Source organism: Leptodactylus fuscus, chromosome 6 (genome assembly GCF_031893055.1).
Source record: "Leptodactylus fuscus isolate aLepFus1 chromosome 6, aLepFus1.hap2, whole genome shotgun sequence".
In the NCBI taxonomy this organism is placed as follows: Eukaryota; Metazoa; Chordata; class Amphibia; order Anura; family Leptodactylidae; genus Leptodactylus; species Leptodactylus fuscus.
The window spans coordinates 90,004,810-90,021,239 of record NC_134270.1 but is presented as its reverse complement, the minus strand read 5'-3'; the positions used below and the strand labels follow the sequence as shown (position 1 = coordinate 90,021,239).

The 16,430-nt window shown below is 41.4% G+C and overlaps 1 protein-coding gene across 2 annotated transcripts in view; it reads right to left on the bottom strand.

Moving 5' to 3' along the window:
• Window positions 1-16,430, bottom strand: part of ARFGEF2 (ARF guanine nucleotide exchange factor 2) — a 145,110-nt gene that overhangs the window by 14,763 nt on the left and 113,917 nt on the right. For both annotated transcript variants that reach the window (XM_075276751.1, XM_075276752.1), the window contains 6 exons: window positions 14,509-14,644; window positions 13,869-14,007; window positions 13,736-13,790; window positions 13,510-13,624; window positions 6,974-7,113; window positions 6,461-6,629 (listed from right to left, as the gene is read on the bottom strand). In XM_075276751.1, coding sequence (XP_075132852.1) covers window positions 6,461-6,629; window positions 6,974-7,113; window positions 13,510-13,624; window positions 13,736-13,790; window positions 13,869-14,007; window positions 14,509-14,644 — 754 coding nt within the window. The remainder of the gene's footprint in view (window positions 1-6,460; window positions 6,630-6,973; window positions 7,114-13,509; window positions 13,625-13,735; window positions 13,791-13,868; window positions 14,008-14,508; window positions 14,645-16,430) is intronic.

Here is a 16,430-nt window from a genome sequence, read left to right as displayed (position 1 = left end):
CTGAAAACTATTCCAGCAAAATCTGCCCTCCAAAACCCAAATAGCGCTCTTTCCATTCTGAGCCCCACCATGTACCCATACAGCAGATTATGACCACATATGAGGTATTGCCATGTTCATGAGCAATTGTTTAACAAACTGAGGGGAGCTTTTGCTCCTTTAACCCCTTGTGAAAATGAAAACTTTGGGGATAAAGGGACATTTTAGTAATTTTTAACCTACACATCCCAAGGGTAATAAAATCTGTGAAGCGGCTATAGGGTCAAAATGATCACTGTACCCCTCAAAGAATACCATGATGTACCATGTGTCCATACATAGGATTAAGGCCATAAATTGTACATTTTTGAACACGGGAGAAATGGGGGTCGGCTATTTTGGGGTTTTTTCTTCATTTTCATTTGTTATGTGCAAAAAAACTGCCTTTAAGATGACCCTTTTGTGTAAAAAAAAAAATATATGAACATTTTTTGTTTGATGCAAATTCAAAACCTATGGGGTCACTATACTCCTTAATGAATACCTTAAGGGGTCTTTGGAGTGAGTTTCTTCTTTTTGATGTGTTGTGTGCAAAAGACCTGCCTTTAAAAAGACACATTTGAAGAAAATTATTATTTTTTTCTTAATTTGTAATAATTGTTTTCAAAACAATATTTGTTTGATCAAAATGCTAACTATACCCCTCAATGAATACCTGAAGGTACCTGGGGTATAGTTTTCCAAACTGGGTCATTTAATGGGACGTTCTATCATTATGCCACCTATTCCTGTCTGCAAACATAGCTTGGTACAGGGGGAAAAAAACAAAACAAAAAAAAAACCTCACTTGTAAATTGTCTAAATTACTCGAATATGCTAAAATTATTTCAAATATGCTTGAAACATAAAAGGAACGTCTGGAAATATATATCTACTAACTTTTTGCGCTGGATTATTGTGTATATGTGAGCTATCCCAGCTGAAAATGGGGGGGGGGAATTAAAAATTTTCAGCATTTGCAAGTTTTTAAAAAAATTTCCGCAAATTTTATCAATCTAATTTTATCTTCTCAGTAGAGTACAACATGTCAGGAAAAACCAATATCAGAATCGCTTGGATGCGCTATATTGTCACAGAATTATTCACTGATAAAGTCACACATGGCAAATTTCCAAAACTTGGCTTGGTCATTAACTGGGCTCTATCATCAAAATTATGCCCTACGAGCCACACATGGCACTGCTAATCGTATTTTAAAAGCCCCCCCCCCCCCCATTTTAAACTAATACCCTAAAAACCAATATGCAAATCATACTTACCGTACACGGTTCGTGCACTGGTGGACGTCATCTTTTGGTCACGCCTTCCTCTGGTTTCTTCTTCCAGCGACGTCCTCCTGGGCTCTTTCTTCCACGCCTTCATCTAATTTTCTTCCGGCGGGTTGTGTTTAAATCCTGCGCGTGTGCAGTATCGCTCCAGCGCCAATTTTGTCAATGGAAGTTCGCGACCGTACTGCGCATGCGCAGTACGCTCGCATAATTCTAAGGGGAACTGTGCCTGAATAGCCTTTTTAAAGGTTATTCAGGCATATGTGTGGCTCGTAGGGCATAATTTTGATGATAGAGCCCCTTTAAGATCCAAAACAGGCCAGTCACTAAGGAGTTAAACACTCTGTATACAGTAGGACAGATCTATTCCCTTACTCCCATCTATGATTTTTGTAACTAATCTGCTTGTAATTGCTTATATCTGAAATAAATTCTCCTCCTATTCCTAACTATTGCTTAGATTGTAAGTTTTTCAGAAAAGTATGTTATGTTTGACTCATAACATGTGTTTCATCTGACTATCTCCACTATTGTAGTAACTCGTGTTCCAGCTAACACCACTATATATATATATATATATATATATATATATATATATATATATATATATATAGATAGATATATATATATACACACACACACACCGGCCACTTTATTAGGTACACCATGCTAGTAACGGGTTGGACCCCCTTTTGCCTTCAGAACTGCCTCAATTCTTCGTGGCATAGATTCAACAAGGTGCTGGAAGCATTCCTCAGAGATTTTGGTCCATATTGACATGATGGCATCACACAGTTGCCGCAGATTTGTCGGCTGCACATCCATGATGCGAATCTCCCGTTCCACCACATCCCAAAGATGCTCTATTGGATTGAGATCTGGTGACTGTGGAGGCCATTGGAGTACAGTGAACTCATTGTCATGTTCAAGAAACCAGTCTGAGATGATTCCAGCTTTATGACATGGCGCATTATCCTGCTGAAAGTAGCCATCAAATGTTGGGTACATTGTGGTCATAAAGGGATGGACATGGTCAGCAACAATACTCAGGTAGGCTTTGGCGTTGCAACGATGCTCAATTGGTACCAAGGGGCCCAAAGAGTGCCAAGAAAATATTCCCCACACCATGACACCACCACCACCAGCCTGAACCGTTGATACAAGGCAGGATGGATCCATACTTTCATGTTGTTGATGCCAAATTCTGACCCTACCATCCGAATGTCGCAGCAGAAATCGAGACTCATCAGACCAGGCAACGTTTTTCCAATCTTCAATTGTCCAATTTCGATGAGCTTGTGCAAATTGTAGCCTCAGTTTCCTGTTCTTAGCTGAAAGGAGTGGCATCCGGTGTGGTCTTCTGCTGCTGTAGCCCATCTGCCTCAAAGTTCGACGTACTGTGCGTTCAGAGATGCTCTTCCGGCTACCTTGGTTGTAACGGGTGGCTATTTGAGTCACTGTTGCCTTTCTATCAGCTCGAACCAGTCTGGCCATTCTCCTCTGACCTCTGGCATCAACAACGCATTTCCGCCCACAGAACTGCCGCTCACTGGATGTTTTTTCTTTTTCGGACCATTCTCTGTAAACCCTAGAGATGGTTGTGCGTGAAAATCCCAGTAGATCAGCAGTTTCTGAAATACTCAGACCAGCCCTTCTGGCACCAACAACCATGCCACGTTCAAAGGCACTCAAATCACCTTTCTTCCCCATACTGATGCTCGGTTTGAACTGCAGGAGATTGTCTTGACCATGTCTACATGCCTAAATGCACTGAGTTGCCGCCATGTGATTGGCTGATTAGAAATTAAGTGTTAACGAGCATTTGGACAGGTGTACCTAATAAAGTGGCCGGTGAGTGTATATATATAACTCAAATCCTGCAGTAGTCTGCTCTATACAAATCCACAGTTCTCGCCCGATTGGCACGCCCCCTCTCCACGCACAGGAGCAGAATACTGCGCACATTACATCTTTCTAGCATCCCCCCATCATGAAATTTGGGCCCCCAAAGTTAGGCCCTATACATATAATGGGGAAATGTGAAATCTGTACTATACCTCAGCAGCTTCAGTGATGAAAGCTCCTGTAAAGTGAAAGCTGAGCTCTGATTGGTTGCTATGGGCAACTCCACAAGTCTGCCTGTGAGGCGGCTCCTTCAGGTCATAGTAATACTGTGAGGGCTGCTCTGGATTTACTCTTCATCCTGTTACATCTGTTATAAGTGTCAGATAAAGGCTCATAATACTAAGGACTGTTTTTTTTAAAATGCCGCCCAAAAAATGACCATCTATTGGGCAAGTTTATCCAAAAGCTAAGAGCGCAAAATTGTGTCAAAGAGCTGAGACAAGTAAACAAAGTGACTCGCAGCTTGAAAAGAAACGGATGAGACGGGCTAAATGTAAAGGCCCGTTCACACAGAGTAAACACGCGTGTATTTTGGCAAAATACACGTGTAAAAAAAAAAAAGACTAATGATATTTTACACAAGTATTTTGACATGTAAAAAAATGTCATTGAAGTCAATGGGAGTCTTATTTTTACACGTGTATTTTGCCAAAATAAACGCGCGTTTACGCCGTGTGAACAGGCCCTAAGGCAGCTGAGACATCAGAGCAACGGGAATGTTGTCTTCACAAGAACTGGATAAGGCAGGCTGAAGCAAAGGAATATGGAAACATCTGAACAAAAGGATGAACGTTCTGAAAATGACCGTATACGACATATGCAATGGGGCTGCCTGGTCTAGCAACCACATTCATATCCATCGATTCACTCATGGAGAGTGAACAAGCCATAATGTATCCATTCGAGTTCCTGAATTCTTTGGAGCCTCCTAGAATGCCACCGCATACACTCACTTTATAAATAATAATTTTGCTTCGGAACCTTGAACATCCAAAAATATGTAACAGAAGGGGCAACACGATGGCTCAGTGGTTAGCCTTGCAGCGCTGGAGTCCTGGGTTCGAATCCCCCACCAGGAACAACATCTGCAAGGAGTTTGTATGTTCTCCCCGTGTTTGTGTGTATTTCCTTCCATCCTACAAAGACATACTGATAGGAAAAAAAAAATGTACATTGTGATCCCTATATGAGGCTCACAATCTGCATTAAAAAAAAAAAAAAGTGTAACGGCACAAAATTGTGCATTAAGAGTCTTCATGCCCAATGTTATTGATGCCACTATTCCTATGAGAAACTCTAAGGGTACATTTACACAGAGGAAAATGGCACTGAATTGGGTGTGGAATCCACGTCAGATTCAGCACTAAAAAAAAGCCTCCCATTGACTTCAATGGGTTCCATTATTCTCCATGTGAATGCACCCTTTTGCTAACACCCAACGGGCGTGAATGCATCACGGTTCTTCCTGCATAGCTTTGAACAGAAAGTTCATGAAGTTTTCCTCCACAGACTGTTTACAATAAAATCTACGGTAAAGCCACCGGCGTTTCTGTAGATATAATTGACATGCTGCGATTTTCAAAACTGCGCCGGTTTTGGAAAATCACAGCATGTCCACGCTGAGATTTTCTCTGCGAGCTGGGCACGGGATTTGCAAGAATCCCATCCACTTTGAAAGTACTGTAAAACGCTGCGATTTTTCCCGTGGGGGAAAAATTACGGTGTTTCCGGTCCGTGGGGCCTCAGCCCTAGGGAGCAAATGTTTTCATTCCGTGTATTTCTTTGCTACCAAGTGACATGCCCTTCCCAATCCGACTTGCATTTTCTATGACTATAAACAAAGCACAAGGTCAATCACTTAAAGTAGCCGGCATTAATTTGGAGAGCCCGTGTTTCTCACATGGACAGTTGTACGTTGCTTGCTCTAGAGTGGTTAACCCCCAAAATCTTTTCATATACAGGTATGCACCTGAAGGTAAAACCCGAAACATTGTGTACCAAAACAGCACCACAATAGATAGTTGTATAACTGTAAACCAATGTTACTCTTTGGTCCGTGAACTACTTATATATTATACTGGAGGGAGGGGGAAGGGCTGCACTATAGTTTATACTACATAATATGTATTGAACATTTAAAATCAATAAAAATGTCAAATTAGTTTAAAAAAAAAAAAAAAAAAAAAAAAAATTAGTGAAATGCCAAAATAATAAAAATTTAAAGTGGAAAAAAAGATTTACTGTGGCTCATATTTTTTGTGAGCGAAGCCGCGGGTAATCTAATAGTAGTGTATATAACATCAGCCCACCTACCACTGTCTATTGACTAAGAGGCTTTCAAGCTGATGATGGTGCTGGAATGTCACACAATGACGTATGTCCCACCTGTGTCTTTTGTACCTCCTGATCAACATGTGGCGTCAGTCATTTTTGTTTGTCAGAAACAAATCCGCTTTTGTTCGGTTTCGATAGAAACTAAATAATTTGGAATATCGTCTCAAACCCTGTTTATTAAGAATCGGTTCACTCATCTCTAGTCATTACTATGGCAACCAGATGGCACACCAGAGGAAGTACTTCACACCATTAAGGGGGCGTTCACACTACCGTTGGCGTCCGCGGCTATTGTCCATACAAGATTTTAGCAACAGACACTAGCTGGTCCGTTTGCAATTTCCATTCATTTCAATGGGATTTTATCTTGTGTCCTTTAGTGTCCGTTTGTGTCCTTTAGTGTGCATTTACAACCATGTCCATTTTTTCAAGCGGACAAAAATATCCTACATGCAGGACTGCGTGTTTGAAAAAATGGACAGTAAGTGTCCGTTTTTTCTTTTGGTTCACATTGAGGTCTATTGGCAACAGACATATAATGGACAACGGATTTGTGTCCGTTATGATGGGTGTCTTTTTATTTATTTTTTTTATTACGGACACCTTCTGAGCGGACGCCAACAGTATTGTGAACCCTACCTAACTGTTTTGAGGCGTGTGTGTTTGTGTGGATTATATATAAATAAAAATGAAGAAAGAGGACATTACATTGTAGAAGCAGCAGTGCCACAAGAGATGATAATCACTGACAACAGTGGATAACAGACAGATACTTCTTTTCCCAGAAACACACTACTGCTTAGGAGGATCCTGGTGCTCAGGCTTCACAATATAGCTCAACTCTCATAGTAAAGAGATAAAAAAAAAAAAAAAAATGGTGCGTATAATAGCATTTACACCTTGGGCAGTCATACCTGCTTTCCACAGCGCAGTCCTCTGCTCACTATTAGAATTAAAGGCTTTAGCAAAAGAGTGGGATTCATGAAGGCAGTCCAACAGTTTGAAGAGATGAGGAGTGGACATGAACTTGTACATTCCTTGATCGTCATATATAGTGTAGAAGCCATCGTCCAATGTATCCCTCTGTATAAACAACATGGTGTGCATTACCAACTTTCTTTCATATAACATTGAAATTTCCAGCCTAAGCAAGACTCCCTTTTAATATAACATAGATAGATAGATAGACACGTATACACAGGCTTATCCATAAGTGTTATATATTCCACATATTCAGCCTGACCCACACCTCGTCAGTTATACACTTATACCCTAAATATCCTTACAGATCCATATTCCTTCTATTAAAAACACTTCTGTATATGAAGTATGACTCCTATCTATTCTAGTACTAACAATTCTATTCCATATAGAAATACTAAACTCTGAAGCCCTATGCCGTATAGCATAGACATTTGAGGTCTGACCTGTGCTGCAGCCAAGTGTTCAGCATCTTCTTTCTTGCTGTTAGTTGGAAAAAAGACAATATTATCGATGGTCTGGATAAGTTCAAGCTGTACCACACATTTTATGAGGAGCCCAGCAAACAACTTCTGGTCAGCAAGCCCTGAGTAGAGACGCAAAGTGACAAATCAGCACACAGACAGTATACAGCAGGGAGAGCAAATTCAGCATCACAGATAACACATGCACTCTCAGACCATGCATAGAGTACAGACTGTACCCAACATGTAAAACTTCAGTGTTGAAGTTAGTGTAAACTGTGCACAAAATATGAGAAAATGTGAACTGTGCCCCACAAACTGAAGTGAGAGTAGACTCTGCACTGCATGTGACACTAGGGGTACAGTGGACTATGTTCTTGTATTAACAAGGGTTAGTTTTGTTAGTCTTGATGCTTTTTCCACTTCATTTCCAGCTTTGCTTTAGTAGATATTGTGGCTACTCTGATATAGGGGTGCAAGTACACACTTCAATAAGACATGCACAAAACACAGACACTCGTTTGGAAAATTCTATACAATTGGAGTGGGAGAGGGGGGCTAGAAGAGTATAAATCCTCAGTACATATAACAGGCAGCCCTGTTACTTTTCTACCTCTCCCCCATAAGCTAGGTTTTAGCAGATCTCTGGGTGTATAGTGCGGCGTGCCCCTGAGACCTGCTTTAGTGAGTTGTCCCATTGTTTACGGTTACCTGCTCTTAGAATAGCTTTGATCAGGATTAATTGTCTTGTTTTCTTTGCATTGTTTCTCCTCCTTTTTTTTTTCTCTTTCCTCTTTCTTCTCTCTGTTCTCCCTTCCTCACTCTCCAGCAGGGCCCCAGCTCCCCGATATGGATTCCCTGTTGTTCTCTTCCATTAACCCCAATGGTCTTAACACCCTGAAGAAGAGATCCTCCCTGCTTCGTTTGGTCTGGAGCAAGAAAAGCCATGTTTGTTCAGGAGATGCACTTCCGTGAGGGGGCGGGCACTACTTTCCCGTACCCCAGGCACCCCGATGTGTATCATAGTTGATACTTTGAGAATGCTGACCCCCTGAACTTGGACTCATAGGGCAATCTTTCTCTTGAAAGTTTAACCCCTTCTTGACATCCGTCCCAGTAGTACAGTGAATGCCCGCACCAATAGCAATGGGATCCCATTGCCATGACAGCGGGGAGTCTTGTAAAGGCTCTCCAGTCTGTCGTTCAATGGATTCTATTGTAGGCTACTTTACGTAGCCTGCAATAGAATTGCTGTGTTTTTTTGTTTTTTTTTAACAAAGCATTGCAATACATTGCATAAGTGATCAGACCTCCTGGGGTTCAAGACCCCTAGAGGGTCTAAAAAAAAGCAAAAAAAATTAAATAAAATGTATATGGATAGAGAAAAATAATAAAAGTTCAGATTACCCCTCTTTCCCTAGAACACATATGAAAGTACTTAAATACTGTGGAATCAAATACACATTAGGTATCCCTATGTCCGAAAAGCCCAGTCTGCAAAAAGTGCCAAACCGCCGTTTTTTTCACTGTTTTGCCTCTGATAAAAATTTTTAATAGAAAATGATCAAAGCAATAGCAATTCCCCAAGATGGTATAACTAAATAGGTATGCCTGTTCTGACAAAAAAAAAGACGCCCTATGCATCCCCCGTACATGGAAGTATTAAAAAATAAATAAATAAATAAATTAAGGGTGTCAGAATATGGAGACTTTTGGAAAAACATTGCACTTATTGTGTTTGTACCATTTATCTCAGAATTTTTGTTCTTTATTTATTAATATATGTTTTTTCAATAAATCGCATATTTTAGAAAAATATTGTTCTTGTGTGGTAGTTAGCCTGTTTAGGCTAATGTAGTTGTATTGATATTACTACCCGAAATTGCCCTATATTTTTGTTTAGGAAATACTAATCCATACTACTGAGTCCCCTGGTGCGTGCCTTAAATTCCCTGTCGACGGGTACGACCCATCCCCCCAATTTCATTATAGCCCACATCACTGTCATACACAAAGAGGATAAGGACACTGTGCTTTGTGCAAGTTATAGACCCATCTCCCTCCTTAACATTTTCCCTGCAAACCACATATATAAGTCCTCCCAGGGTGGCACTTTTGTAGCTAATCATGTATCTAATATGTCCTTGGTATCTAATACGTCCTTAATACGAATGCCGATATCTCAGGACTGGATGGGGCTATGAAATTTAAAATCTCATCTTTAAAATGAATCCGAAATCATCATAGTTCCATCCAGTCCTGAGACATCCTCTAAAGCGCCCCCCCATCCTCCTGTCTCATGAAGCATCTTACGAACTTCAGTAGGAAGAGGTGGGGGAGAAGAAGCCTTGCAGACTGCACATAGATGAATCAGAATCATCATCTGTGCATAACCTTTACGTGACCTCGGGGGGTAGCATGGACTTGTTCTCCCCTCTCCTATCAATCAGAGAGCATACTCTACATTTTCTTTCTGAATGTCACAGAGGAATAATGTATTCCCCCTCTGAGCCTTATTAGAGGGTTATTCTTATGTAATACTAGAGATGAGCGAATAGTACTCGATCGAGTAGGTATTCCATCGAATACTGCGGTATTCGAAATACTCGTACTCGATCGAGTACCACACGCTATTCGAATGTAAAAGTTCGATGCAGAACCAGCATTGATTGGCCGAATGCTATACAGTCGGCCAATCAACGCTGGTTCTTCTCCTACCTTTAGAAGTCTTCTCCGTGCAGCTTCCCCGCGGCGTCTTCCAGCTCTGAATTCACTCTGCCAGGCATCGGGCCTGGGCAGAGCCAACTGCGCATATCCGCTTCTAGTGCTGTGCACTCTCAAAAAAGTTAGATTTTGGTGTCATAGTCATTTTGCTAGGTGCAGTATAGATTTTTAACATATTAGTGAACAGCAAAATCTTTGTATTAGAGTTTTTGAGAGTCCATACCTTAAGTTATTATTTTAAATGTATTTTGTATAAGCTTGTATTTTATATAAGCTTGAACATGAGTTTTAGGTGCAAATATGTGTTTTAGAGCATTTTTTTCAAACAATTATTTATGTTTGTCACAAAGTTACATGAAGGTGGATATGGCTATTGGTAACCCATTGAGACATATGTAATCTTCAGATTGTCTACATTCAAAAAATATATAGAGTTTAGGGGTTCACTTGCATTCCATGGTGCATAATCCCTACATTTTATAGAATATATATATATATATATATATATATATATTAAGCATTTCCATCTTCAAAACACATTCTCATTCCTTCCAGTTCTAGTGATTTTTCTGAAGATATGTGCATGCAGGATTGGACCTTAGTGATATGGATGAACTCATATGCACATGTTGAACTTTTATTTTTCAGAGGTTTGGTGCACATTTATTTTTTTGTTTGGCTTCCACTTTAGCAACTAATATTTATAAGTAATTTTGTATTATTTTAATATTATTTATAATAATATCAATTATTTGCATTTTTCTTTTTAATAGTATAGTACATTCACTATAAATAAAAAATGCACGAAGGTGCCTGTTTGCATATAGTACCAAATGGCATTCTGACAATGATGCATGTGTGTACTTTAAGAAAATGTATAGGTATGAAGGGGTTGGAAAATATTTGAATGTTGCAATTTAGGTTTGATTTGTCCATCTCAAACTGTGAAAATTGCTTCGGAGACCAGAGATGCAAAATGTCCGAAGACCCTTGGAAAGTGAAAGGGTTAATGTTGACTTAAAAATTTTCCTCCCTGACCTGGTGCATGCCAACCAAGTTGGTTTTACCTCACTCGAGAGGCGAGGGACAACACCGTGAAGGTAATTAACACCATCCACTTTGCCTATACATACAGTCTCCCACTGTGTCTTCTCTCCACCGATGCCGAAAAGGCATCTGATCAGGTGGGATGGCCTTATTCGTGGTGTTGGACCACATTGGCTTGGGACCAACTATGCGGTCCTGGATCTCAATCTTGTACTCCAACCTGTTGGTCTTCACGAGAGTCAATTGGGTATTGTCCCCTCCTTTCCCGATCGGAAACGGCATGCGCCAGGGTTGTTCCCCCCCCCCCCCCCCTGATTTTTCATCTGACCCAGGAGCCCCTACTCTGAAGGATCAGATCTAACCCTGACAAAGGTGGTTTGAGGGTGGATGGTAAACATCTAAAAATTGCAGCTTATGCAGACCATATCCAGTTCTTCTTGCAGAAGTTGGCTACCTCCCTCTCCCCCTTTGATGTGTGAACTTTATTTTCTCTCTTTTTTTTTTTTTTTTTTGTAAATGTAGATTGTGAGCCCCACACAGAGACAGTATGTCTTTTTTGGAATACGAGATGGAAATCCATGCAAACACGGGGAGAACATACAAACTCCTTGCAGATGTTTTTTTGCCCTTGAAGGGATTTGAACACCAGGACCCCAGTGTTGCAAGGCTGCAGTGCTAACCACTGAGCCACCGTGTGGCCCCCTAAGTGTGAACTCCATTTTTCATCGCCTTATTAACTTCAGAATTAATTTCCAGAAGTCTGAGTAGCAACAATTTGCTTCCACAGGGAATCCAGTCCTCTCTGGAATCCTATTTCCCCTTTAAGTGGTCTGGTTCTGGAGACCTGGGTGACCTCTACACAAAAAATTACCTTCCCCTCTTTCAGGTAATCCCAACTGACCTGAAGCAATGGTCCAAGGGCACATACACATGGTTTGGACGCTGTGCCATCTATAAAATGACCATTATGGCCCACCTATTGTATCTACTTCAAGCTCTACCAATCCATGCCCTCCCCCCCCTAGATTCTTTAAGTTGCTGTATAGTGACCTCCTTAACTTTGTCTGGCAGGGTAAGCCCACTATACTGGCCCGTTCAACACTCACATTGCCGAAACCATGGGGTAGGAAGGGACTCTCGAACCCCCGTAGATACTATGAGGCCTCCATGCTCCAAAAAGTGTTGGACTGGTGCTGCCAGTCCCCTCACAAACAGTGGATCTCCCTTGAGAGTGACTTTTCTAGCACACCCCTACACTTACTCCCCTTGCTAAACTCGACACGCCCCACTTTCTTGAAGTCCCACCCTACTATAGAGCCTACTCTTCCTACTCTTGTGCAGGTTACTCTTTCATAAGGAACAGATCTCTCTCTCCCCCTCTCCTCTGTTCCCTACATTGGGAAACCCCGCCTTTGAGGCAGGCCTCTCCCCTGGGCTGTTCTAGCAGTGGTGTGAGGCGGGCAGGCAGAGTGCTGTACGTTTCCGATCTGGTGGCAACTAGCGGTCTCACCAAGACCTACTTGTGGACCTGAATCTCCCTTCCCAGGGCCCATGGCGAGGCCTTTAGCTTACCCACTTTCTCTCCTCGTTGCTCAACTTCCCAGGCAATAATAGACAGCTCTCGAGGTTTGAGAGGGCCTGCTCTGGGTGCCTCTCTGATTTCTACTTGCTCTTGGTCATGACCTCTGGGTCATAAACCCTCCTATTTGGCTAAGTGGGAGGCGGACTTGAACCTGACTTTCTCTGACTAGCAGTGTGTCAGAATTCTTCAGTTTGCTCAAGAGTTCAATAGCCAGTAAGTATCAGGAGGCGGTTACAAAATTTTGAGCAGGTGGTACCATTTTCCATCTACATTACACAAGTTTTACCTGTCCTCCTCTTCTACCTGTTGGCGCTGTGGCACGGAGGAGGAGGAGACACTTTTACACATCTGTTGGGGGTGTGCTAAAGCTGAGGGATTTCTGGAACAGTGTCCACAGGGTGCTCAGCCAGATTTTCCAGGTCCCCCTCCCGTACACGCCAACCTTCCTGCTCCACCTTTTAGACTACTCCCTCCACGCCTACCGCAAGTCCTCCTTGCAGCACATGATCAATGCCGCCAGAGCCTGCATCCCTGCGCTCTGGAAACTGCCCAAATCACTTTCTCTACGCCACTGGATCCACAAAGTGGAGGACATCCAGAGCTTGAAGGATCTCACGTGTCTCTCCGAGATGCGCGTGGGTCTTTCATGAATGCCTAGGCAGCATGGATTCTCTTCTAGGGTACTCAGACATACAGAGTCCTGGTGGGTCAATGCCAGTCCGCAAGCTGCTCGCCCGTGGACTGGGGCCGCTTGTTGTACTCTGTAGTATGGACCTTTCCTGTTTTTATATTTGCATGGTTTGTTTGCTTTGTATATTTGATAAGAAAGAAAGAAAAAGAAAGAAAGAAAGAAAAAGAAAGACCATCTGATTTCTGGACATCTATAGGTTACTACCAACTTGGAAATATCGAGCACCTGCGAGTTATGGAGACCTGACTTAAATTTAGGTGCGTAATATATAAAACAATTAAATTCACTTAAATCAGTGTCGTGTAGAATCTTTGATTCTTTCAAAACCAGAGTAAAGCAGCACCACATGTGATACTGGGGAAAGGGCAGACTGTACGCCATAGACACTGGAAGGAAGGCAGACTGTTACCTATATGTGACAAATAAAGACTGTAGACCATATATTACATATGCTCAAGGGAGAGGATTACTCACTTTCACTGGGTTTACCCCGCCAGCTTTCCTCAGTGGTATTGGACAGTTGGCTGTGAGCCCTCTCTGATAGATTCCTGTCCTGACTGCTCACTGATCGATGATCTATATCTAGATCCTGTGGGGGAAAAAAAACCAATGTAGAACATTGTAGAAAGTCTAACACTACCATAAAGTCACTTCCATTGCAATATGACCCAAGAGACAGTACACAAGGTATTAAACTCACACAATGCTTCTCCACATTATCGTCCTCAATCCCAGATGGTCGCCAAGTTAATAATCTGGAGATGAAGAATCAGATCTTATAAATGAACTGCACATCTCTTATGACAAGATGCAACTGTCTCAACGATACTTACACACTTGGGATAGTGGTCCTGAAGATATCCAACATACAGTTACAGGTTTGATCCCAAACGTCAGGACTAAACTTCTCTCCATTCAGTATGACAAGGTTTTCCAAACAGTTAATGCCAGATCTTGCCAGCTGCTCATTATCTACAGAGCACAGCCAAGAGTTACCAACAAATATAACCATGCAAGTCCCTACTGCGAATTACCACTAAACTTTTACATTCATGTGACACACAGACAAGCAGTTGACCCATCCCCCCCCCCCACACACACACACACTTTTTTTTTTTTTAAATCCCTTTAACATGTAAATTAGCATGACTGTGCTCTTACAAGACAGGTGAAATAATCTAGTGGCTATGCCTCTGTCTGTGTATACCAATATCTTTTTCTAGTGTGACCAGAAATGTTCTAACATTGGGGTGTGCACTATTACATTGACGTCTCAGCCTACAATCATTAAATTTCCCTTTTATGATGTGATATTACAGATAGTGTGTTTAGACAGCAGGCATCTATTACATTACTGCTATTACACTACATACTACATGGCTGCTTCATGAATAAATGAGAAATTAACTTTATTCTACATACATGTTATGTAGAGGGTTAAGGCAAAAGGGAGGCACAAGTTGAGACTCGTACCTTGTTTCACACACCAGTGTAGCTGGGTAAAGATATCCGAGAGTAGAACACTGTTCAGTGCCTCATAGAATTGAGTGAAGACATCACAAATCGCATAGAGGGCATGGTTACAAGTTGTAGTCATCCACTCTGATTTCTACAAAAAGTAAACAATGATTTACACTCTTCAAAAATGTGCATGAAAGCTGCAGCTTCATAATGAAAGACACAAAATGTTGATTGTGTCAGTTTAAGTGCAAAATTAGGACAACCCTGTAGCCTTGTGTCAAAATAGATCTGTCCAAACCACAGGACATTTGCTAACACCCTGCTTCATAACCCCCGTTCAGAGCTGAGCTCAAATTGGAGGTTTTAACTTCTTTGATGACCACAAGATCCAAAGGTTCTGCAATACTAATGTCCTCCAATGGGGAAGAGCAAGTGGCAGCCAAAAAAACACACCATTTCACAAAATGTAATGATTGTAGCGAAAATGATTTCTTGTCTTTTCTCCAGGATGACAAGTATTTGGCAATTTTGTACGTTACATCACATTTTTACATCTTTTTTACATCATCTGCAGGGACTCAATTTATACGCATCACATACATTTGACAAAATCCACTGGAGGTGCATTTTTTTGGCAGCCTGTGTGTGTGTTTACATATATGTTTTTTTTTTTTTTTTAAGTTATTTACTTAATTTTATTTTTTAATTTATAAATCCAATAAATATTTGGTATCACTGTATCCATAACAACTTGTGCAATTTAAACAATTATTTAACAATTATGCATAGTGATTTTTGTGTGTTATATCTCAGCAGCTCACTGGGACACCATATAATGTGTGTGTTGTTGGCGTTGATGATCCGCCTGCTCTGGTGATTCGGCAGCTCTCAAGTTGTTGTTCCCAGCACCATGCCCGTGATTGTTCCGGCATCTCAGTAGCTCGCTGGGATGCTACATAATGAGCATATTCAGCAAATTGCTGCCATTGATGGTTTTCCTGTTCTGGCATTTTGGCAGCACTTAAGCTGTCCTGCTGTTGAACTTGTTCTTCACACCGTGCCTGTGATTGTTCCGGCATCTCAGCAGCTCACTGAGACGCCATATAATGAGCGCGTTGTTGGTGGTGATGATCCACCAGCTCCAGCGTTTCGATAGCTGTCAAGCTGGCCTGCCGCTGAACTCGTTCCTTGCGCTGTGGCCGTGATTGTTGCGGCATCTCAGCAACTCGCTGGGACACCATATAATCAGTGTGTTGTGGGCGTTGATGTTCGTCCTGCTGCGGCGTTTCGGCAGCTCTCAAATTGCCCTAGCACTAAACTTGTTCCTTGCATCGTTCCTGTAATTGTCCGGCATCTCAGCATATGCCATATAATGAGTGTGTTTGTTGGCGTCGATGATTCCCCTCCCTCAGCTGCGCTCGAGGAGAACTCTGTTACTTCTGGCTACCTTCATAGCTCTCGTTGTTTGCGACAAATTAGATTTTTTTTTTCCCGGCATGTTTAAAACGGAGAAACTTCCAATTTGGAGTAAAGGTGTTTGCCCATGTCTGTTTGTCTGCAGTGCCTGGACCAGATCAGATAATATGCTAATGCATGAACACTAAGGGTGGTCTCAGAAGCAGAGATAAGAACTGTGTATTATAGTATGTGAATAAAAATTCATAACAGTTGTGAATCCATGTCATTTACCGGGATAAAAAGTAGCCTGTGTGTTAATCGAGTTTATAGTCTATCTATGTGCCGAATTTCATTCAAATCCGTTCAGCGTTTTTGCGTGATTGAGGAACAAACAAACTTTCACATTTAGAATATTAGTAGAATATATGTGCTGCTTTTTTAAAAAAATTTATTTTTATTTTATTTTTTCATTAATAAATACAATAAATATTTGTCATAACTGTATCCATAACAACCTGTGCAATTTCAACAATGAT